The sequence below is a fragment of the Rhizopus delemar genome, genomic scaffold (assembly GCF_000149305.1).
Source record: "Rhizopus delemar RA 99-880 supercont3.2 genomic scaffold, whole genome shotgun sequence".
In the NCBI taxonomy this organism is placed as follows: Eukaryota; Fungi; Mucoromycota; class Mucoromycetes; order Mucorales; family Rhizopodaceae; genus Rhizopus; species Rhizopus delemar.
In genome coordinates, this window is record NW_027137828.1 from 135,298 (window position 1) to 153,555 (window position 18,258).

General features: G+C 33.7%; 3 protein-coding genes across 3 annotated transcripts; 2 read left to right on the forward strand and 1 right to left on the reverse strand.

Moving 5' to 3' along the window:
• Positions 1-900: 900 nt before the first annotated feature.
• On the reverse strand, positions 901-1,758 carry RO3G_02273 (uncharacterized protein; the record flags this gene model as incomplete). The annotated part of the gene is made up of 4 exons (XM_067656864.1): positions 901-939; positions 1,055-1,394; positions 1,483-1,649; positions 1,699-1,758. The coding sequence occupies 4 exons, from the start codon at positions 1,756-1,758 to the stop codon at positions 901-903; spliced, it is 606 nt and encodes a 201-aa protein (XP_067512965.1).
• Positions 1,759-2,708: 950 nt separating this feature from the next.
• RO3G_02274 (uncharacterized protein) lies at positions 2,709-8,338 on the forward strand (the record flags this gene model as incomplete). Its single annotated transcript, XM_067656865.1, has 14 exons — positions 2,709-2,745; positions 2,836-3,011; positions 3,063-3,704; positions 3,763-3,819; positions 4,000-4,028; positions 4,110-4,366; positions 4,424-5,091; positions 5,139-5,787; positions 5,949-6,713; positions 6,770-7,477; positions 7,546-7,817; positions 7,880-7,951; positions 8,002-8,160; positions 8,303-8,338. The coding sequence occupies 14 exons, from the start codon at positions 2,709-2,711 to the stop codon at positions 8,336-8,338; spliced, it is 4,527 nt and encodes a 1,508-aa protein (XP_067512966.1).
• A 1,048-nt stretch (positions 8,339-9,386) lies between these two features.
• On the forward strand, positions 9,387-17,590 carry RO3G_02275 (uncharacterized protein; the record flags this gene model as incomplete). The annotated part of the gene is made up of 31 exons (XM_067656866.1): positions 9,387-9,766; positions 9,828-9,852; positions 9,908-10,420; positions 10,478-10,588; positions 10,648-10,872; positions 11,068-11,091; positions 11,205-11,414; positions 11,519-11,715; positions 11,778-11,991; positions 12,045-12,211; positions 12,283-12,473; positions 12,542-12,678; positions 12,740-12,962; positions 13,018-13,173; positions 13,233-13,459; positions 13,521-13,698; positions 13,760-13,908; positions 13,974-14,074; positions 14,134-14,233; positions 14,299-14,547; positions 14,603-14,731; positions 14,895-15,134; positions 15,193-15,518; positions 15,668-15,905; positions 15,962-16,177; positions 16,300-16,459; positions 16,512-16,752; positions 16,809-16,975; positions 17,026-17,130; positions 17,185-17,310; positions 17,373-17,590. 31 exons carry the CDS (start codon positions 9,387-9,389, stop codon positions 17,588-17,590), a joined length of 5,943 nt encoding a protein of 1,980 aa, XP_067512967.1.
• Positions 17,591-18,258: the final 668 nt, after the last annotated feature.

The window sequence follows — 18,258 nt, forward strand, 5'->3', positions numbered from 1 at the left end:
GAAAGGGTTATTTTTATATGATATAAGGGGTCCAGGAGAAATCACAACTCCGATTCGGGAGAATACGGAAAGTAGACCTTGGCTTCTTCGGGACTTGGTTTGGCTTACTTCAATTACTGTGCCGCTCATCATATTTGAGTCCAATGACAGATGAATCATTGTATAGTGGATCTTATTACGTTTGTATTTCGTTTGAGTACATACATTCTGCCATAAATTCAACAGAGATACATCTCCTATAATTACCCCTTGCATCAGTATTTTTATACTTTTTTCCCATAGTTCGATATCCGGTGAAATGGCTTAATAAACAGGTATCACTACAGCAAGAAAAACAAATGCCACACTTTAAAGGCTGATATAATTGACATGTCTTTTATTAGTACTTAGTGCAATCTAAGTTTTGTAATGATGTCAACCTTTCATCCTAATTAATGTAATCACTTTGAAATTTAAAAGATCACCACTGACTATGACGACAAACAGTGAATGCAGCAATTGCTTTGAAAAATTGAGAGTATTGGACCCATCAATGGACATTAGTTCACTATAAGTGATGTCATGAATTTGGATGCAGAAATTCTGCAAATTGAAGAATGATAATTACACAAAAGATGGCAAGATCAATTAGTGAAAGTGTGGGAGATGTTGCACCAACTAATACAGCAGAATGCGACAAGAAGCACTGTGAGATGATTGATATAGTTGTCATTATAAACTACTTTTCTCATAATATATGATAAAGCCATTACGACTCTACAGATGATTCCCTTTTTACAAGACTTTTCATATATTATGGTATTTTGCTGAAAAATGTGCTTTGTCCAATAACATTAATTAGGCTTTTCTCCCATTCAAATTGATAACCATATTGCTTTATTCATACACAAATATTTTTTCTTACTCGTTCACGAAGCTCTTTACCAAAGCCAATTGTATCTAAGTAATTGTCAACTGATCCATGCTTTTCTTTTAAAAAGCCTAATAGCTCTCTCATGTACTTCATAAAAAAAATTATTTAGACTACAAAAGGCATACGCTTGCTTTTTTTTACCTGAGGTGGGGCTTGCACAAAATCATCAGATAATCCAATTCTCCTGACTTCTTCCAACATTTGTTGGTAAACAGGAGCTAACCCTTTTTGTGTTTTTGCATAGTCATTCACAATAATTTCTTCAGGTACACCAGCAATACTCAAAACCAAAGCAGATATCATACCCGTTCTGTCCTTTCCTTGTGTACAGTGAATCTCGATAGGAAAATTATCTGGTTCTGTAAATACCATCAGGGCCTCTTTGATCTCTGGTTGACAGTGAATCGTAAATTCCTTGACCATTTGACATACGCCCATCTTGGATAACACTTGCTTTCCAATAATATATCCTGCTTTTTGTCTTTGACAAAATATCATTAAAAAAATAATGTATCTATTTTATCTTGTTTAATTTACAGACGATATGTGTTTATATCTTGCTTTCTTACATTTTTAATGGAAATGAACATGAAGCAAATATACAGGATCTTTGAAATCTCTTTCCGGCGATATCTACTCTGTACTTTCTGCGCAAAGTTTCTTTTTTCACTGTTTCTATCTCTATTTCATTATGAACAAACTCTGAATCTTTCTTTAACAGTGTAACAGGATCCAACTACATTTCATTGATAAATGATGCCAATTTCTCTTTGTATCTATTTTACCTGATCAATTAATACTGTGGGAAATGTTTTATCGATAGGTAAACCTTCTTTCCCTTCCATTCTGTCATTTGATTAGATTCTTTTTTAAGGCGTATATCTTTATTTTTATTTTACCCAGTGCGCAGGTCTAAAATGGTTCTAATCTTGTGTACCTTTATGAACTCGTTTACTTCTTCCTCGTTCATATTATCCAAAGTAGCTGATCGAAATACAAGTCCCTCCTTGATATATCTAAATGCATGTACAAATATTTTTCAGTTCCGTAACTTTTTTTTTTTTTTTTTTTTTTTTTTTTTTCGGTTTAAACTTTTTATTCCCGGCATTCCCTGCAGTAAAAACACCTAGATCTCGAAAATTCAAAATACCAAAATCTTCTTCCTTGTTGTAGTATGCACTTGAAATGGTCATTGTTATTAAAATAAAGAAGAAGAAGAAAAGTGAGGGTGACTCATTAACTTTAACACTAAAAACCAGTTACCCAAAAAAGTTCGTGTAGCATTATTCCAAAAAAAAAAGTTACATCAAACAAGCAAAGCAAGTATATAGACATTTGTCATTATTAATAGAAGCCCTAATTTAGTGATACTCTGTTTGAGATAATGTGAATTAGCTCTAACATGCAACCAAATACAATTAACACTTTTTGGCTTAGAAAATGGACAAATTCATTGGAAAAACCAATAGTATGTATTGGCTCATTTCACTCAGCAATTCGCACCGAAAAACGATTACAGCCGTAGTGTATATTGCGCTTATTTATACATATATTTCATATTGACAGATTGAAAGTTTATTTGCTTTTGCCTTTCTATTTTATTTTTATTTCTACCACTTCACCATTATCTTTAATTTCCTTGTGACTGCTTGTTTAATCACTTTTTGATGCAACTATTTTTTCTTTCTTTTTTTTTTCTGAAAACTGAAGCTTCATGTCACATTTAAGACGAATCGAAGAGCTAATCGACAGCTTTCATGAAAGTACACTAGAAAATGGACCAAGTGCAAAAAATATGGGAGACACAAAGGAAATTGCAGCTGAGCTAGGAAGTGAAATAATGAATTATGTTGCTTCTAAAGATATAGGTTCGAGCGCGTAGCTTATTGAGTTGTTTTTATATAAACATATTTATATAATAGATTATGTCTGTTCATTACTGTTTAATTCCGAAAAAGGAATCATTCGTTTTCTTCGAAGTTTTGCTGTTTCAAGAGACTACAATATCATGTCAGCTCAAGCCAATATACTGGGGTTTCTGGCAACCTTTATAAAAAAAGCAAAATCGTCCTTACAAATTTATGCAATAGATTTGCAAGTAAGTTTTCAAAAAGTATGTTGCTATGTTGTGATCTAAAATGTATATTAGGCTTGCTGTATTCAAGTAGCAACCATTGGAAGTGCAAGGGCTCGCATCGCAGCCATTGATGTCCTAATTGCAATGCTTGATACACGTATGAGCCAATTGGATGTCTCTGTGATGAAAATTTCAGACCTTTACAGGCGTTTTTCAGACATGTATACCTTACCACCTACGAGAATATCTGCCTCTGTCAAAGCTAAAGTCATTGAGCTATTGGGTACTATTGCCAGATTCTATCCGAATGCATTAAAGGAGCATGATCCATATAGTCTAAAAAGATGGTGCCTTGATTCGCTGGAGCACATCTTGGCCAACAAAACCAACGAAAATGCGTTTATACCTGGCGCCATTAACTGTCTAAACTCAATCTTGTTCTTCAAAGCATGTAATGTTATCGAACCTGAGTCTACTGATAGTGATAGGTTGTTCAATATTTTATTGAAATTAATTTACCTACCATCTGATGCCAGCAGATATTCAGATACAATCGCTGCCTTAGAATTATTTGCTACACATACATATCTTTTCAAAAACTTAATCTTGCCCAATTGTGAGAAGCTTTATAGGGATTTACAAACATGCTCTACACATCAGAATAGACTGTTGTTCAAGTATGGCACCTTTGCTTATGACAAATTCTTGATTACTGTAAGCCTTTTTTTCTTTCTTTCCTCTTGTAAGTTTTTTATTTAACATATTATCTTAGTTGGCTGATATTCTTTGTAAAAATATTGATGGCCTTCGCGAAAAAGCATTGTTTCTGGTAATAAGAGTACAGTTACAAAGAAAAACTTTTTTTTGATGATGTATTTGCAGTTTTTTGTGGACAATTTTATGGAAGCACTTGAACTGGGTGACGACTTGGAATATTTCTATAGGACTTCAACTGCAATCCGTGGCATCGGCTACTTTTCTAAAGCCTGTGCTCTTATAATGAGTAAAGATGAAATGGACAGACTCTGTAAAGAATTAGTAAAAAAAAGTAACTGGTTTTATTCCGAGTATGGTATCTTGTTTACAAGTTATCTCTTTCATGCTAACTTTCTTTTCTAGTATGAATTCAGATCAATATGAATATTTGCGCCATTTACCTTCATTTCTGCGTGCTTACTCTTCGTTTGCTGGACAGCTTGGTTATGTATCGGTAGAACTTATGAGTTCACTTTACCATATGTGTGATATATTTATTTTGAACTTTGTCAGAATGAGCGGGTATCATAGAGCTCAAGGCGTGATTGCAATCACAAATCTACTCGAAATGTTGTATCAAAAAGGCGAAAGCGTACTTCGTAAATTTCTAAATAACTTCTGTAAGCTTCTCCCATGCATTTTTCAATAATCAAAGAAAAAGCTTATCCTTTCTTTAGTTGCAAAAGCACTGTTATACACTTGTACTGATGTTGAAGTGCTTGGAAAAGGCATTAGACATGCCTATTCTGATTTACTATATTTTTGGGAAACTCTATTAACAAAGAGGCAAGATTATAAGCCTTTCTTAAGCATGGCCTCTTCACAGCCGGAAGATAATGCAGAAGATCAAACAGAATACAATTTGGGAAACGAAGATAATTTGTCAACGGATAATAATAGCGAAATTAGCCATACCCCCTCTTCAACACTTTTACAAATCTTGTATGATACATTCATGTCTTCTGTCATTCAAATGATGGGTACGTTCAACTTGAAGCTGAAAAATTCCGACGGAGAGGAAGATTCTGAAGAAGATGAAACAAGCTTGAAAATTGTTACAAGTACCTTACGTCCTGTGAATCAAAAAGATTTTGTGCTATTTCAAAATTTTGTAGAATTTTGGTGTATGCTTATGAAAAAGCTTGAAAATGAAAGGTTGTCGGACTGGACCTATATCTTGGGCACTTCGTTTATTGATCAAAGCGTGAGACACCCCTTGGTTAGTGGGTTTTACAAAATGATCTCAGAGATTTTAGTTGTTGCTGAAAAAAGACATATGTTTAATGTGTGTAAAAATTATTACGCTGAACAAAACTTGATGTTTGAAAGCGGGAAGCAAATTAAGGTAAATCAAAAAAGGAAACTTATTGTTGGACTAAGTTTCTTTCGTAGCCTGATAATTACGCTGCATACATGATGTTTCGTGAATTTGTAAAAGAAGTGTGGCACAAATTGCAGCAATTTACAGATGACTTGCTAGCTTCTTGTTTACGATTAGTTTTGGCTTACCCTACTGTGTTTTTTGATAGTTCAGAACTCATGGCCCCACTGGAAAAGGCTCTTCATCTTGGTATCACTTTCAACTCTTTAGCTGTTATCGCTATGAATATTTTAGACAAGTTTCTTGATCCCAATTCAGAACTCAAAATCGATGATAATTTCTTGAGCCGTATTTTACCTTGTATAAATGAATACCTCCTGATCGGCGTCATCTCTTCAAACGAAAATGAAAGTAACTCTGGTTTAAGTAATTTGAAGAAAAAGCCTTACAAAGTACCCACAGCAGCACAACGTAGACTGGAAGCAGTGCATAAAAGTCCTACAGAATCTGAATTAGGGGTTACTGCCAGCGAATACTCTTCACTCCAAGAGCTTCAGTTGAGAATGATGCGCTTTTTGGGGCGTTTGGGTGGTAAAAATAAACAGTTATTGATGAAGCAAGAAGACTCTAAACAAAATGATAATATGCTCGCTTGGGACCCAGAGAAACGACTCAAAATTTATTTGCCTTTTCAACATACAAAAGTAGACATTTATTTAGGTATGTCTAGAATAAATCAATGTGAAAAATGAATAGCTAATAATTCAATATTCTAGACGAGTTTCTTCCAAGAATTTGTGAATTGGCAGAGTCTTCGCCTGATAGACAAGTCAAGGTGGCTGCATGTGAATTACTTCACAGCCTTATTATTTTTATGATAGGAAATGGCGCACTACAAGTCAAGGATACCAAAGAATCAAGTGAATCCAATTATCATCAATTTTATCTTCGTCTATTTCCCATTATGCTACGCCTTGCAATTGACCCTGATCAAGTAGCTAGAGATATGTTTCGACTTCTTAATTCCCAAGTCATTCACTGGTTTACCAATAATGCTCATTATGAGAATCCAGAAACAACAGCATTACTGCAAGCCTGCTTGAAAGCTTCCTGTAGCTCAGATGCAAGCTTGCGCGATTATGGTGCAGAATGTATTCAGGAGTTTGTTAAGTGGTCAATCAAACAAACCTCAAGGTCCACAGATGGTGCGCAGAATATTAAATCGCTATTAAAACGATTGTACAACTTGTTGTCTCACCCAAGTGCAATTCAAAGATTTGGAGCAGCTTTAGTATTCAATCGCATTTATCGTTTATTTAGAGAGGAAGCCGCCTTAGTTAAAGAATACACTATTGAACTTTTAGGACAGCTTTTACTCAGTTTGAAATTGGCCCATTCAGATCATCCTTCAATAGGTACTAAAGATCAAGCGATTGAGGCTATTTCGCATATAAAACGTATTATACGTAAAAAGACATCGTTGTTTTTGGAGACGAGTCCTATTCGAAGACCATTCATAGGATCAAGTGAAATGAAAGATTTACCTTCTGTAGTTTTGTGGACCTTTTGTGAAAGCGCAAAACCTCAGCGTGCCTATGCCAAAACATGTATCAATTTTTTTGCAGAATTTGTTACTATGCTCCCAGGTTTATTAAAAAATGAATACCAATCGATATGGATTCTAAATGTATATAAACATTAGGCGTAAAGAGTAGAAAGCAATGGCTGACCAACAACATGGACAAGGACCATTCCTTCTTAACAGATATATTTGAAACAGACCGCTTGAAGCCACCATCAGTTTTGGATTCTAAAGTAAAAATGATGACCTCCTATACAAGTTGGATAAACCAAATGCAAGTTACAATTGACGGATATATTTGGCTGATTGAACGAGACATTATAGACCATATGGACTTGTTAACGCAACCATCATCTATGCTTCTAGATGCACTATCCTATTATATTCGTAATACGCCCCAAGATGCTTTAGAGGAAGAGCTTGAGGAGAGTTTAATTGAGAAATCTAGAATTCATTCTCTTTACTGTCATATCTCTGTAAGAATAGTCTATTTTTTTGACTTGCTTTTTAGATCAGCAGAAAAAGGCTTTGATTGTTACCGATACATCAATAACAATACTTCTGATGTCTTACTTCACCCCAAATTTACAAATTTGGTCGCAAACATACTAGTTTTGCCAAAGAAAATGTCTGAAAAAATCGAAGCTAACCATGATTATGCGATTACAAATTCTAGTATTAGTGAGGTTTTCGCCATTGCAAAACATTTTATCCTTACAGCAAAAGAACATGCAGCATTAGCCTTAGTGGATAAAATAGTAGAGTCAACAGCACAAATAGTTTTGAGTAAAGGAATCAGCCTTGTCACGAATATGGAACCTAATCAAGGTATAAAAAAAAAAATACAAAATAATAGGTAATGTGTTTTTATCTTTTTTTCTCATTCTTCTTAAAAGGTCGACTATCGCCAGTTGATATGACTGAAACCACTAACGCTATAAAATTCATGCAGTCAATCAACCTTCTTGATTTAATATGTCAAAAAGCACACCAAGTAGACGAAAAGCATCCAGAAACTGTAAATAATTATTGTGAAACATTGTTTGGTCAATTTATAGAGCTTTGTAATACAACCTCGGAGCCACTCTGGATAGAATTGTTTGGTGAAATGGTCAACATAGCGCTAAATCAACCTGGTATTGCAGCAAAAGAAGCGCTTAGCCTATTGGTAATAATTAAAATAGTTTTAAAAGGTACAAACAACTAAAAATAATGATCATTGTTATATAGGGATTTTCAGGTATTCGACAAGGTTTATCTGATGTAGAAAAGCTGAGCGTTCTTCAGAAATACGGTGTCTATGTAAGCTTTTTTTATTACTTAATTAGCTTGATCATGTTAACTTTATATAGATATTTGATTGTATTGCATACAATTTTCCTGCTTTTGCTACAGTGTTTATCTCAAACATATCTCAACCTCTTGTGGCAGACTACCTTTTGATTATCTTAGGATACTTCAAAGAAAATAGATTAAGTCACAGAAAGGCTGTTGCTAGCATAACAAATTATGTAAGTATATATTTGTATTTGCTAAAAGCATTTATTTTTCTGATACGAATTTGTTGTTGTACAGCTTATTGAAGATCCTTTACTTTTAAATGAAATGTATGTGATACAAACAGCATGCTTCTTATATAAAATACTTTTATAGGGTTTCCAAATGGAAGACACAGGAGCAAATGCTTAATCTTATTGAATGTTTGCAGCTTTTGTTTGGCGCTGATCCAGGCATAATATCACGATCAAGAGGAAAGCCTATAGTCAAGCTTCTTTATGAAGCATTCCTACAATTCCTAGATAAAGCCCATTCACATAGCGTCATTAGCTCTTCCCTCGATCTACTTCCTGTATACATTAATTTGGAAGAGTCGTTTCTAGACCAGGTAAAGTAACTAATTTTTAAAGTAACTAAATAATACTAACAGGGAAACAATTACAGATGTCTAAGCGCTTATTCAACTCTGTCATTAGTCAATTTCCAACCAAATCTACTGATATCCCAAAAGGAACCAATTTGTATGTTTCTGGACTCCTTTAGATACTACATTCTTACATGGTTTATAGGTACAACAATTATATTGCTATTTTGGATAAGCTTTTGAACATAATGGCAACTTTCAAATCAGTCCTCATCTTTAAACTTTTAAAAGGTGTATTTGTACAAGAAGAGAATCATATTTATGAACAAGTTATTCGTGAATCTATAGCAAAATTTGCTGAAAATCTTGGACTTTCCAGTTTTTTAGAAGTTGCGCAATCTTGCTTTGAGTAAGTAGAACGAATCCCATGATGTACATTTGCACCAATATTAATTATGTTTCTGAATGACAGTCAATACAAGGATAGTACTATTATGATTACTCACAGGCAGAATCTTATAAAGCTTATTATTTTCATGCTGCCTTTGGTCGACATCAAACATGTTTCAACTTTTTACGAAAAAAACATTACATTCATTATGGACGTCATTATGAGTCCTCCACTTCAACGTGGGTATGCTGAACAGCTTATTGTTGATTTGAAGGAACGAGCTTCATGCTTCAAATTGATGCAGATATCCTTTTTACTATGAACTATTAATCTTTTTTTCTTATTGATAGCTTCTATTTTATATAATTTCCTTAACCTTCTTTTACGCCCTCTATGAAACGCTTCCCTCAGAAATGGTAAGTGGGCCGAGCAGTCTTATCAGTATAGTTTTAGAAAAACAAAAGGGTAAAGAGATACAAGGAAAGATGATGACTACAGAGCTGCTGAAGAAAGCTCGAGCTACTCGTGGGGAAAGAAGTGCATTAGAGCAAGACGAAGTATACTATGCAAGACTAGAATACAATCAAGCAGCTTACAATGTGGCTGCTGCCATTATACTACGCACGCAAAAAGCACCAAAAAAATCAGAAGCTTTCTTTGATGGTTTCCTTTTTAGAGAAGATCCAGGTTGTTGTATTTGGAAAAACATATTTGATGAGAAAAAGAAGATCTTTTTAGAGCTTGAGTTTGAACAGGCTCCTGAAAAAATGAAGTTGAAGGATATGAAGTCAAACCCTACCAGATACAAGGTTGAAAATCTAAACAAAATGGTATCCGCTACTTCTACAGCAATTAACGGAAGCAGGTAATCTACTTATATAGAGTTTGTATTGAGATATTGAAACAAACCCTATTTTTTATCACAGCTTCATGCAACTTTCGCTATCAGAAGTAAGTGATACAGAAAATCCAAGCCTTCTTAAAAACAAACACATTTCCATTACAGACAATATTAGAAAATAGCTTAAAAGGGAAAGCTGTAGAGACTGCAAGTGAAACCAATATTAATGTTGATGAAGACGTTATTATGTCTGACATAACTATTCGGGATAATGAAGAGATATTGTTTGAGGTTGACGTATTTAACGAGAACTCATGTATGCTCTCTTTGCGAGAGATAGTTCAAAAGTTACATATGGAAATCTCTCCTCCAGATGAGGAGAACAGTACAAAGATGCCTAATTGGATGCAAAGATTTAGAAAGGCATTCATAGATACTGATACTCCTCTGGTTATACAGCTTTATATGGCCAAGGTTATAGTGAATTATCCAGTAGCTTTTGAAAACTATGCCTGTTTCTGGATCGAGCATTTAATGAAGCTTGTGATTAGAGGTGAAGAATATGGAGAATCATTGAATTATTTTGTCCAAGACTTGTGTATCATTATTGTTGCTTGGAGTCGACATACAAAACTTCCCAAGACTAGTGAATCCAGGCATACTTTGTTCTTATTTTTGGTAAAATTATATAGGGATGCTAAAAAAAGAATATGGTGTATTTACTCTATTATTCAGAGTTATTTGATAAAGCATGTATACCATGAAACGACCCGTATTGTTCGTGGTAATATTCATATTTTGAGAGGCATATTTAAAAATTGGAGTCAAGATATTGTTATGCCTACAGTAAGTTTACCTATATAAAAATTTAAAATTAATTGCTAATACATCTTGCTTTTTATTAGAAATATATTTATAATGAATTCAGCCATACAGGTGATAGTTTTGTAAGAAACATTGTTGGGTTACAACTCGCAAGCATTGCTCTTGACAATAACATTAACCCTTATTATGATGGCCCTGAAATTGAGCTTGAGGGATTGACGGAATGGCAGTTTTATGATACAATATCAGATAGTCTATTTAACAAGTCCAAAAAAGGCAAATATATTTCTGTTACTGCTGCTGAGGTATTTAATAATGATTTAATAACACATCATTACTAACTCTTGATATCAGCTCATGGGCTTTACGATGAAGTATATGAAAGAGAGCAACAACCCACTAGGGATCAATCTTGAGCATTTGTTTAAAACAAAAGTAAGTATATTCTTTCTTTTTAGAGAAAAAAAAGCCATGCTATTCTCTAGTATTCTAATATTTAGATATCGTCTAGTTTCAAAGAGCAAGTAAAATAAGAGGGCGTGAAGAAACGTTTATCGCTTGTATGAACGTCGTATGTAGGCATGATACAAGCCTCATCCAGCCCCTACTCCCAGTTGTGGTTTGCAATCTTTCACAGTTTACGGGTATTCAGAGAATCGAAGCTATCAATGTTATCACAGCATGTTGGAATAATGATCCTGCTTTATTGCACATCTTGAATAATTCTGGTCTTGCAGTTATGATAACATACAGAGATACTAGTGCACAAATTGCAATTTTGAAGCTTTTGAACAGAATTTTTAATATTTTGTCTGATTATGACATTAGTCAAATGTTGAACTTGTTAGTAAAAGCATATCCAGACCATGAAAGTGTTGAATGCAGAGTAACCTTGCACCTAAATATCCGCTTTACGCTCTCATCTGCTCACATTCTTTTTTATATTCTTAGATATTGTATTATTCTTTTTTAAAGAAAGCTTTCAACCCTCCTCGAAGTGATCAAAATCTACAGCAACGGCTAAAGACATATGTGTTTAAAGGCCTTATTGATAGTGATAAAACAATTTCAGAGGATATGTTTAACTATATTGAAGATGTTTATCAGTTAGAAAGTGATGTTCACAAAGCATTGTTAAAAATCATACAGTAAGAAAACAATCAATTTTTGATGCACTAGCTTTAATTTCTTTCTCTTTTCTGTATTTTAGTAACATGTATAATCCTGATACTGAAGACATTTATTTGCTTTACTGTACTCAAATGATCCTAAGGAATGCTAAAAAGAGCTACCAATACGAGAAACCAATTTTTGAGAACCCGTTGCCTAACGCAAGATTTGACACCAATTATCATAAAATCCATACATCATGGCAAAAGAATCTCTCCATGACGCCACTTTTTGCGCCTTCCCAAGAAAGGACGGTAATTTAATTGAATAGACAGTTGCAAATATTGAAACTAATCTTTTTACTTAGATGAATGCAGAGGAAATTGAACTTAATATTAGAGCTACACAAAGATCAATAGAATTCACTCAAACACAGACTCTTGGTAAATCACTTTTTTCAACCCAGGATGAAGAGAGCAATTACACAGAATATCTGGATGATACTGCTGAAGATATATTGATTCGCCAAAACGAGTAAGAGACATATGTAGTATGATCTTTGTTGGTGCAATAACGTTTGTTATATTTTTTTTTGTTAATTTCAGAGCAAGAGGAAAAGCGCCTAGTATTAGAGATGATTATTATCAAATGCGATTTACAAAACCTAAAAAGGGAGCTATCAATAGATATCATGCGACAAGAAATGAAGAGCTCAAAAAGAGATTGCTACATCTTAAAAATATCAGAAAAGAATTTCAAGATAAAAAAATTACCATATGTCGCGCCTATCGTGTTGGTATGCTATGTTTCTCTTATATTATATAAAAACAATTTAACACTTTTTTAATCTTTATGTGCACATAGGAGAGCTTCCTGATATTCAAATTAGCTATAAAGACCTACTGAGTCCTTTAGAAGTAATCTCAGGTTCTGACTACAATATCTCTCGTTTGCTGTTCAGTAGTTTAATCGTTGGTATTGTTAATGAGAGTAACAAAGAGGTACATCAACTAAAATGTTTACATGTGCATTGTGTGAATTAAACCCTTATTTTATAAACAGGACTATAAACAACAAGTAATTCAATACATTAGCGACAATCTTTATGAAAGCTCTCTCTTTTTTACTCCAACCATTGGCTCTTTCTTGCGAATATTCTTTGATCTGGATGTTGTAAATATTGAGAGTAACTTGATAAAAAAGCTTAGCATCAAAAGCTCAAACCATCATATTGGAATATCTTTGCTTGAAAAGCAATTGTGCTTAGGAGACACTTCTGAGAATAGTAAGAGATTTATTAACACTATTAAATATATCCCAATAACTTCATGTAAATACAGGTTCAAAACGAAGAAGAAAAACTGATTCAGCAATTCAAATTTCAAAAGAAAAAGAAAAATGGATTGATCTTTCTCTACAGTACAAGGCTATTGATGAACCCAGTCTATTTCGCAGCATTTATCAAAGTTACGTGGCGACTTACGATACTCCTAAAAGTATAGATAAATAATTGGATTACAAAGCACTTTTTTCTTTCCTAATCGTTATATAATAGAGGCTATTGATTCAGAAGTTCTAGGTGATTATGCTGCAGCATATAATCAATTTGCACAGTCAAAGGAGTCGTTGGTTGGTTTCGTAAGCGAGGTTGAACTTCATCTTTGGCAAGAAGAAATGTTGCACTGCTATGAAAAGTTAACACAATGGGACGATATTGTTAAAGATGTGAATGCTGCACTACCAGAAAAGAATTATTATAAATTATGGGAGCCTGAATATCAAGTGAGTACCAATTGAATTTATTGTCTTGAAAAAATCAAATATATAACACTTATATCTCTAGGATCCTTATCTTTACCATTTCATAAGAAGCTTTACAAAGTTACGTCAAGGCCTTCATGATGAATACGGGAGCGAAATACCTTGGTGTGATGATAATCCTAATCCTCTTTTTGCATTTATTAATAAGTCATTTAAAAATGCTAACCAAAGAGAATATCTATTGAGAAACTACGCTTGCGGTAAGAAGTCTTGTGCAAATTCCGAATTTATTTCAGTCGTTATTTACCAAAAACTTATTAGATTTAACTCTTGCTTCTATCTATCAGAAGAAATATGATCAAGGAGATCAATTCATAAGAAAATCATACGAATCACTATTGATTGCATGGACAACGCTACATCCACTAGCGCATACAAGTCGCTTAGCAAAACTGGCTGACTTAGAGAGGGTAGAGTGTTAATTTATGCCTTGTAATCCATGCACACTTAATCGTTTTTTTTTCTTTGAAATAAGACTGTAGAATTAGAAGATTACATTAATCTTGTTCTTGACATCAAAAAAAATACTGTCAGTTCTGCAAGAATCCCTGATTTTTTTAAAGCATTGACATCACGGTAATAGTTGAATCATATATGAAGAAAAAACGTATTTATTCAATATTACATATTTTTAGATATCCAGATGCTCAAGTTGATCCTATTGAGCTGTGGGATGATATTATTGAATCAAGAATGGTTTTTATTGAAGATATATCCACCTTTGCAGATGAGGAGGTATGGGGATATTTCAGATCTTAAACTCTCCTTTTACAAGCTCACTCACACAAATACATATATAGTCTTTGAACATAAGCAAGACTAGTCTTCAAGCAAAGTTCTTGAACGAGATTATTGATGCTTCCCGAATTCAACATAACTTTAATGTCTTTGTAAGCCGTCAAAGCAAACTCAAAAAATTAGGTGCTGTGAAGGAGTTTAATTTAAATAGGATCCGACAATATTATCATGAAATCAAAAGACTATCCAAAGACAACTCAAAGAGGCTCTCGTTCATGCAGTATGCTCTTTCGAGAGCTCTTGTTTATGATGTAAAAAAGTTTTATTCATATTCAGGAAAAATTGTATACAATTGACACTTTGTAGATACCTCCAAATGCCATGGTTGAAGAAATATATGACATAAAGATGAATGTAGCCAGTATCTTTAGTGTTATAAAAAATGAGATTATTGAATCACCCATCTTGTATGAGAAACTAATGCAAAGTGAGATCGTAAAGAAGGCAGTGAATGTCATCAGAGTACAAGATGCAGATGACTTCTTAAATTATTTAGAATATACAGGGTACGAGTATTTAAAAAAAGCATTGGATACTGTAGTTGAACAAGTAAAGTATGACTTTGCTTATTTTATATTGTTACTTACTTAAAAAATAGGATAATTTATATACAAATGGCTTATGGAAATTGGGGAAGTACTGTGATGAATCTTTGAGTAGCATGAATTCTTCTTCCATGATACAACCAACTATCAACCCCATAGAATACACTAAAGTTGTATTTGATTGTTATATGAAGGCTATGGATAGAGGCCACAAAATTGCCGCTGAAAGATTTCCTAGGCTATTAGAGCTTGTAGAATTGTATCCCGAAACAGGCACAACCTTTGTTGAATGTGTAAATGCTTGATCCAAACAAATTTAGTGCATACCCTAATTTTATTGTTTTTTAATAGTCAAAGAAATTTGGATCAACATGGCTTTATATCAGATGGATTCCACAGTTGGTATCAATATTTGACTTATCTATTGCCAAGTTTATATATCCAGTGATCAAAAGATTAGCAGAAAGTTATCCTAAGGCTTTGTATTACCCTTTCCATATCAGTTACGAACATTATCAGCTGGTGAAGGACAGGATACCAAGAGAAAACTATGAATTCATTCAAAAAATTAAGCATGCTATCCGATCACCCATTATGGAAGAATTCTGTAACGAATTGAAGCGTTTAACGGATCCTGAACATATTGTGAAGGATTTTATTGACTTTTTATATGTAGTGTATAAAAAAAAAATATCTGTGATCTTGTTTATAACCCATTTGTTTTTCAAAAAAAAAAATAGTCTATTATCTTGAATGAAAATGTAAATGAAGAATATATGAAAGCATTATACGAAGGCTTTAGTCAGCTTTTGTTAAATCCATACAGCAGCAGATTGGGAAGTATCCCAAAGGCATTTGCTCAGAAGCATGGTCGTCAATTGATAGAACTTATGGGTAAAAATGGTAGTAAATTAAAAAAGATGAACCATGATACTTTGAAGAAGATTCTGGTCTATGTAGAAGACGTTATCATGAAGCAAAAGCCCTCTTCAAGAACGGGAGCTGATCTATTAAAGTCTTACTCACCATGGTTAGCATCTTATAGAAGCAGCGAGTTTGACGAGGTAAGTCAGCCCAAGAAAAAATGAATTGAACTTAGGTTAACACGTATATATGGTAGGAATTGGAAGTTCCTGGACAATATAATGGCTTCGCAAAACCATATCCAGAGTTTCACGCAAAGGTAGCTAGTATTGATGGAAGAATACTTGTGATGTCATCTATTAGAAAGCCAAAAAGAATTCGTATTTATGGTACAGATGAAAGAGAATATTTGTTTTTAGTGAAAGGAGGTGAAGATCTTCGATTGGATCAACGTATTGAACAACTTTTCAAAGTAATGAATGATATGGTTTCCAAAAATGCTTTCTGTCTATCTCACAATATTCAAATCGCTACTTACAACGTTCCGTATTGATTTTACTGACATAAATAGTTGTACTTATATTTTATTTGTAGGTAATTCCAATGACCACAAATCTCGGTTTAATCGAATGGGTTGATAATACCAAACCTCTTCGCGCATGTATTGAACAGGCATTAGATAATAAGTCTAGAATGATTCGTGTACAAGATAGATACCGTGCCTGGATTGCACAAAAAGGAGGAAAAGGAATAGGTAGGTTTGAAGAGCAAAAGTAGCTATTTTTATTTATTTGTTCTTGCAATAGTTGGTTATCAGAAAGCATTTTCGCTTCCGCGGGATGATGTTATGCAACATTACAAAGAGACAACTTCCATCATTAAACCAACTCTTTTGCGCGAGTTTTTAATGAAGCTTTCTTCATCGCCTGAAGCATTCTTGTTTTTAAGAAAGAGATTTGCTCACAGTCTTGCAGCTATATCCATTTTCGGATACATACTTGGTATTGGAGACCGACACTTGGAGAATTTCTTACTTGATTTGAAAAGGTAGACTATAGTGTGTTTTCCTTGTTTTCTCGCTAAAAGAAAGAATGAAATTGTAGTGGACGTCTGATTCCGATTGACTTTGGCCATGCGTTTGGTTCCGCTACAGAGATGCTGCCAATTCCAGAAATAGTGCCATTTAGATTAACACCGCAATTAATTGGAGCTCTTGAGCCACTAGGTGTGTCTGGAATATTAGAAGTAGCAATGATTAATATTCTGGAAGGTGAGAAAATAAAAAGATAAATGGTCAAGTTTTACTTATAATTTGTTTAGCTATACGAGATGATAAAGAATTGCTACTAAATATCATGGATATATTTGTGAAAGAGCCTTTACTTGACTGGAAAAAAGCTGCTGTGAAGCAAGCTAAGGACCAAAGTAATGATAATTTAGAGAAGTTTTATTAATGACTCATTCTTACAACTTTTATAGATACCGAGCGCAATGCCAGGTCATCCGAAATGAACACCTCTTCATCAAGCACAGATGAAGTCAAATGGTATCCACAACAAAAATTGGATATTGCAAGAAAGAAGTTAGAAGGAGTTAATCCGGCCGGTAAACTATACAATCTTGATATTCACCATGCAATATTCATTTATCTTATTTTTTCCAATTAGATATTGTTGTAGAAATACTTAAGAATGGACACAGCAAATACAGATATTTTGAGGATGTATGCAAAGTTGCTCATGGAGAAAGTTCAGAGAATATTCGGGCAAAAATGCTTGGGAAAAATTGTGAAGATCCAAAAGAGCAAGTGCAGTGTCTTATTGATTTGGCTACTGATCCAGCTGTTCTTGGATTGATGTGGATTGGTTGGCAACCCTTTTTGTAGAGTTGTTTAAATAAGTCAACATTTTAGTGTTTATATGCATACAGCATGGTTTTTTTTATAGAGTCAAAGCTCAAGTTTATTAATGCACAATATGATAACCTCTTTTCTATAAAGTATCACTGAGAAAAATGCGAGCTTCATAATAATAAACTAATCAGGATGAAGTCTTTTGTTTCTGCATCCATAATCATGTATAAAAATTATCAAGACAATTTATTACAATCTGCCTTATAGTTTCTTTTCTTACTTTTAATAAAAGAGACAACATAAAGTAGAGACGACTTTGTTCAACATTTTTAAAGAAAACTTGAGCAGTATGCTTCTTACAAAAAAAAAAACATTTTAAAGAAGACATATCAAGACAATCACAGAAAGCGGTTGATGAAAGGATAATTGTGTATCGCCCACCATTTACGAAGATATATATGTCTTGCAATTTTTTTATTGCTATTATCCATGAACAAAGCATTTTCCTACCCGTCATCACTTTTCTCAATATATCCAGCATCCAGCATACCAGCATGAAAGACATAAAAAGAGTGTGTTTATGTGGGATTTTATTAGTTTTTACTTTTAAAGTTGCTTAAGGATGAAATTGTGGTCTAGTTAGCTTAAATTGTATTATTTGCATTCATCATACCAGTTTCGGTATTCGTGAACGCCCAAGT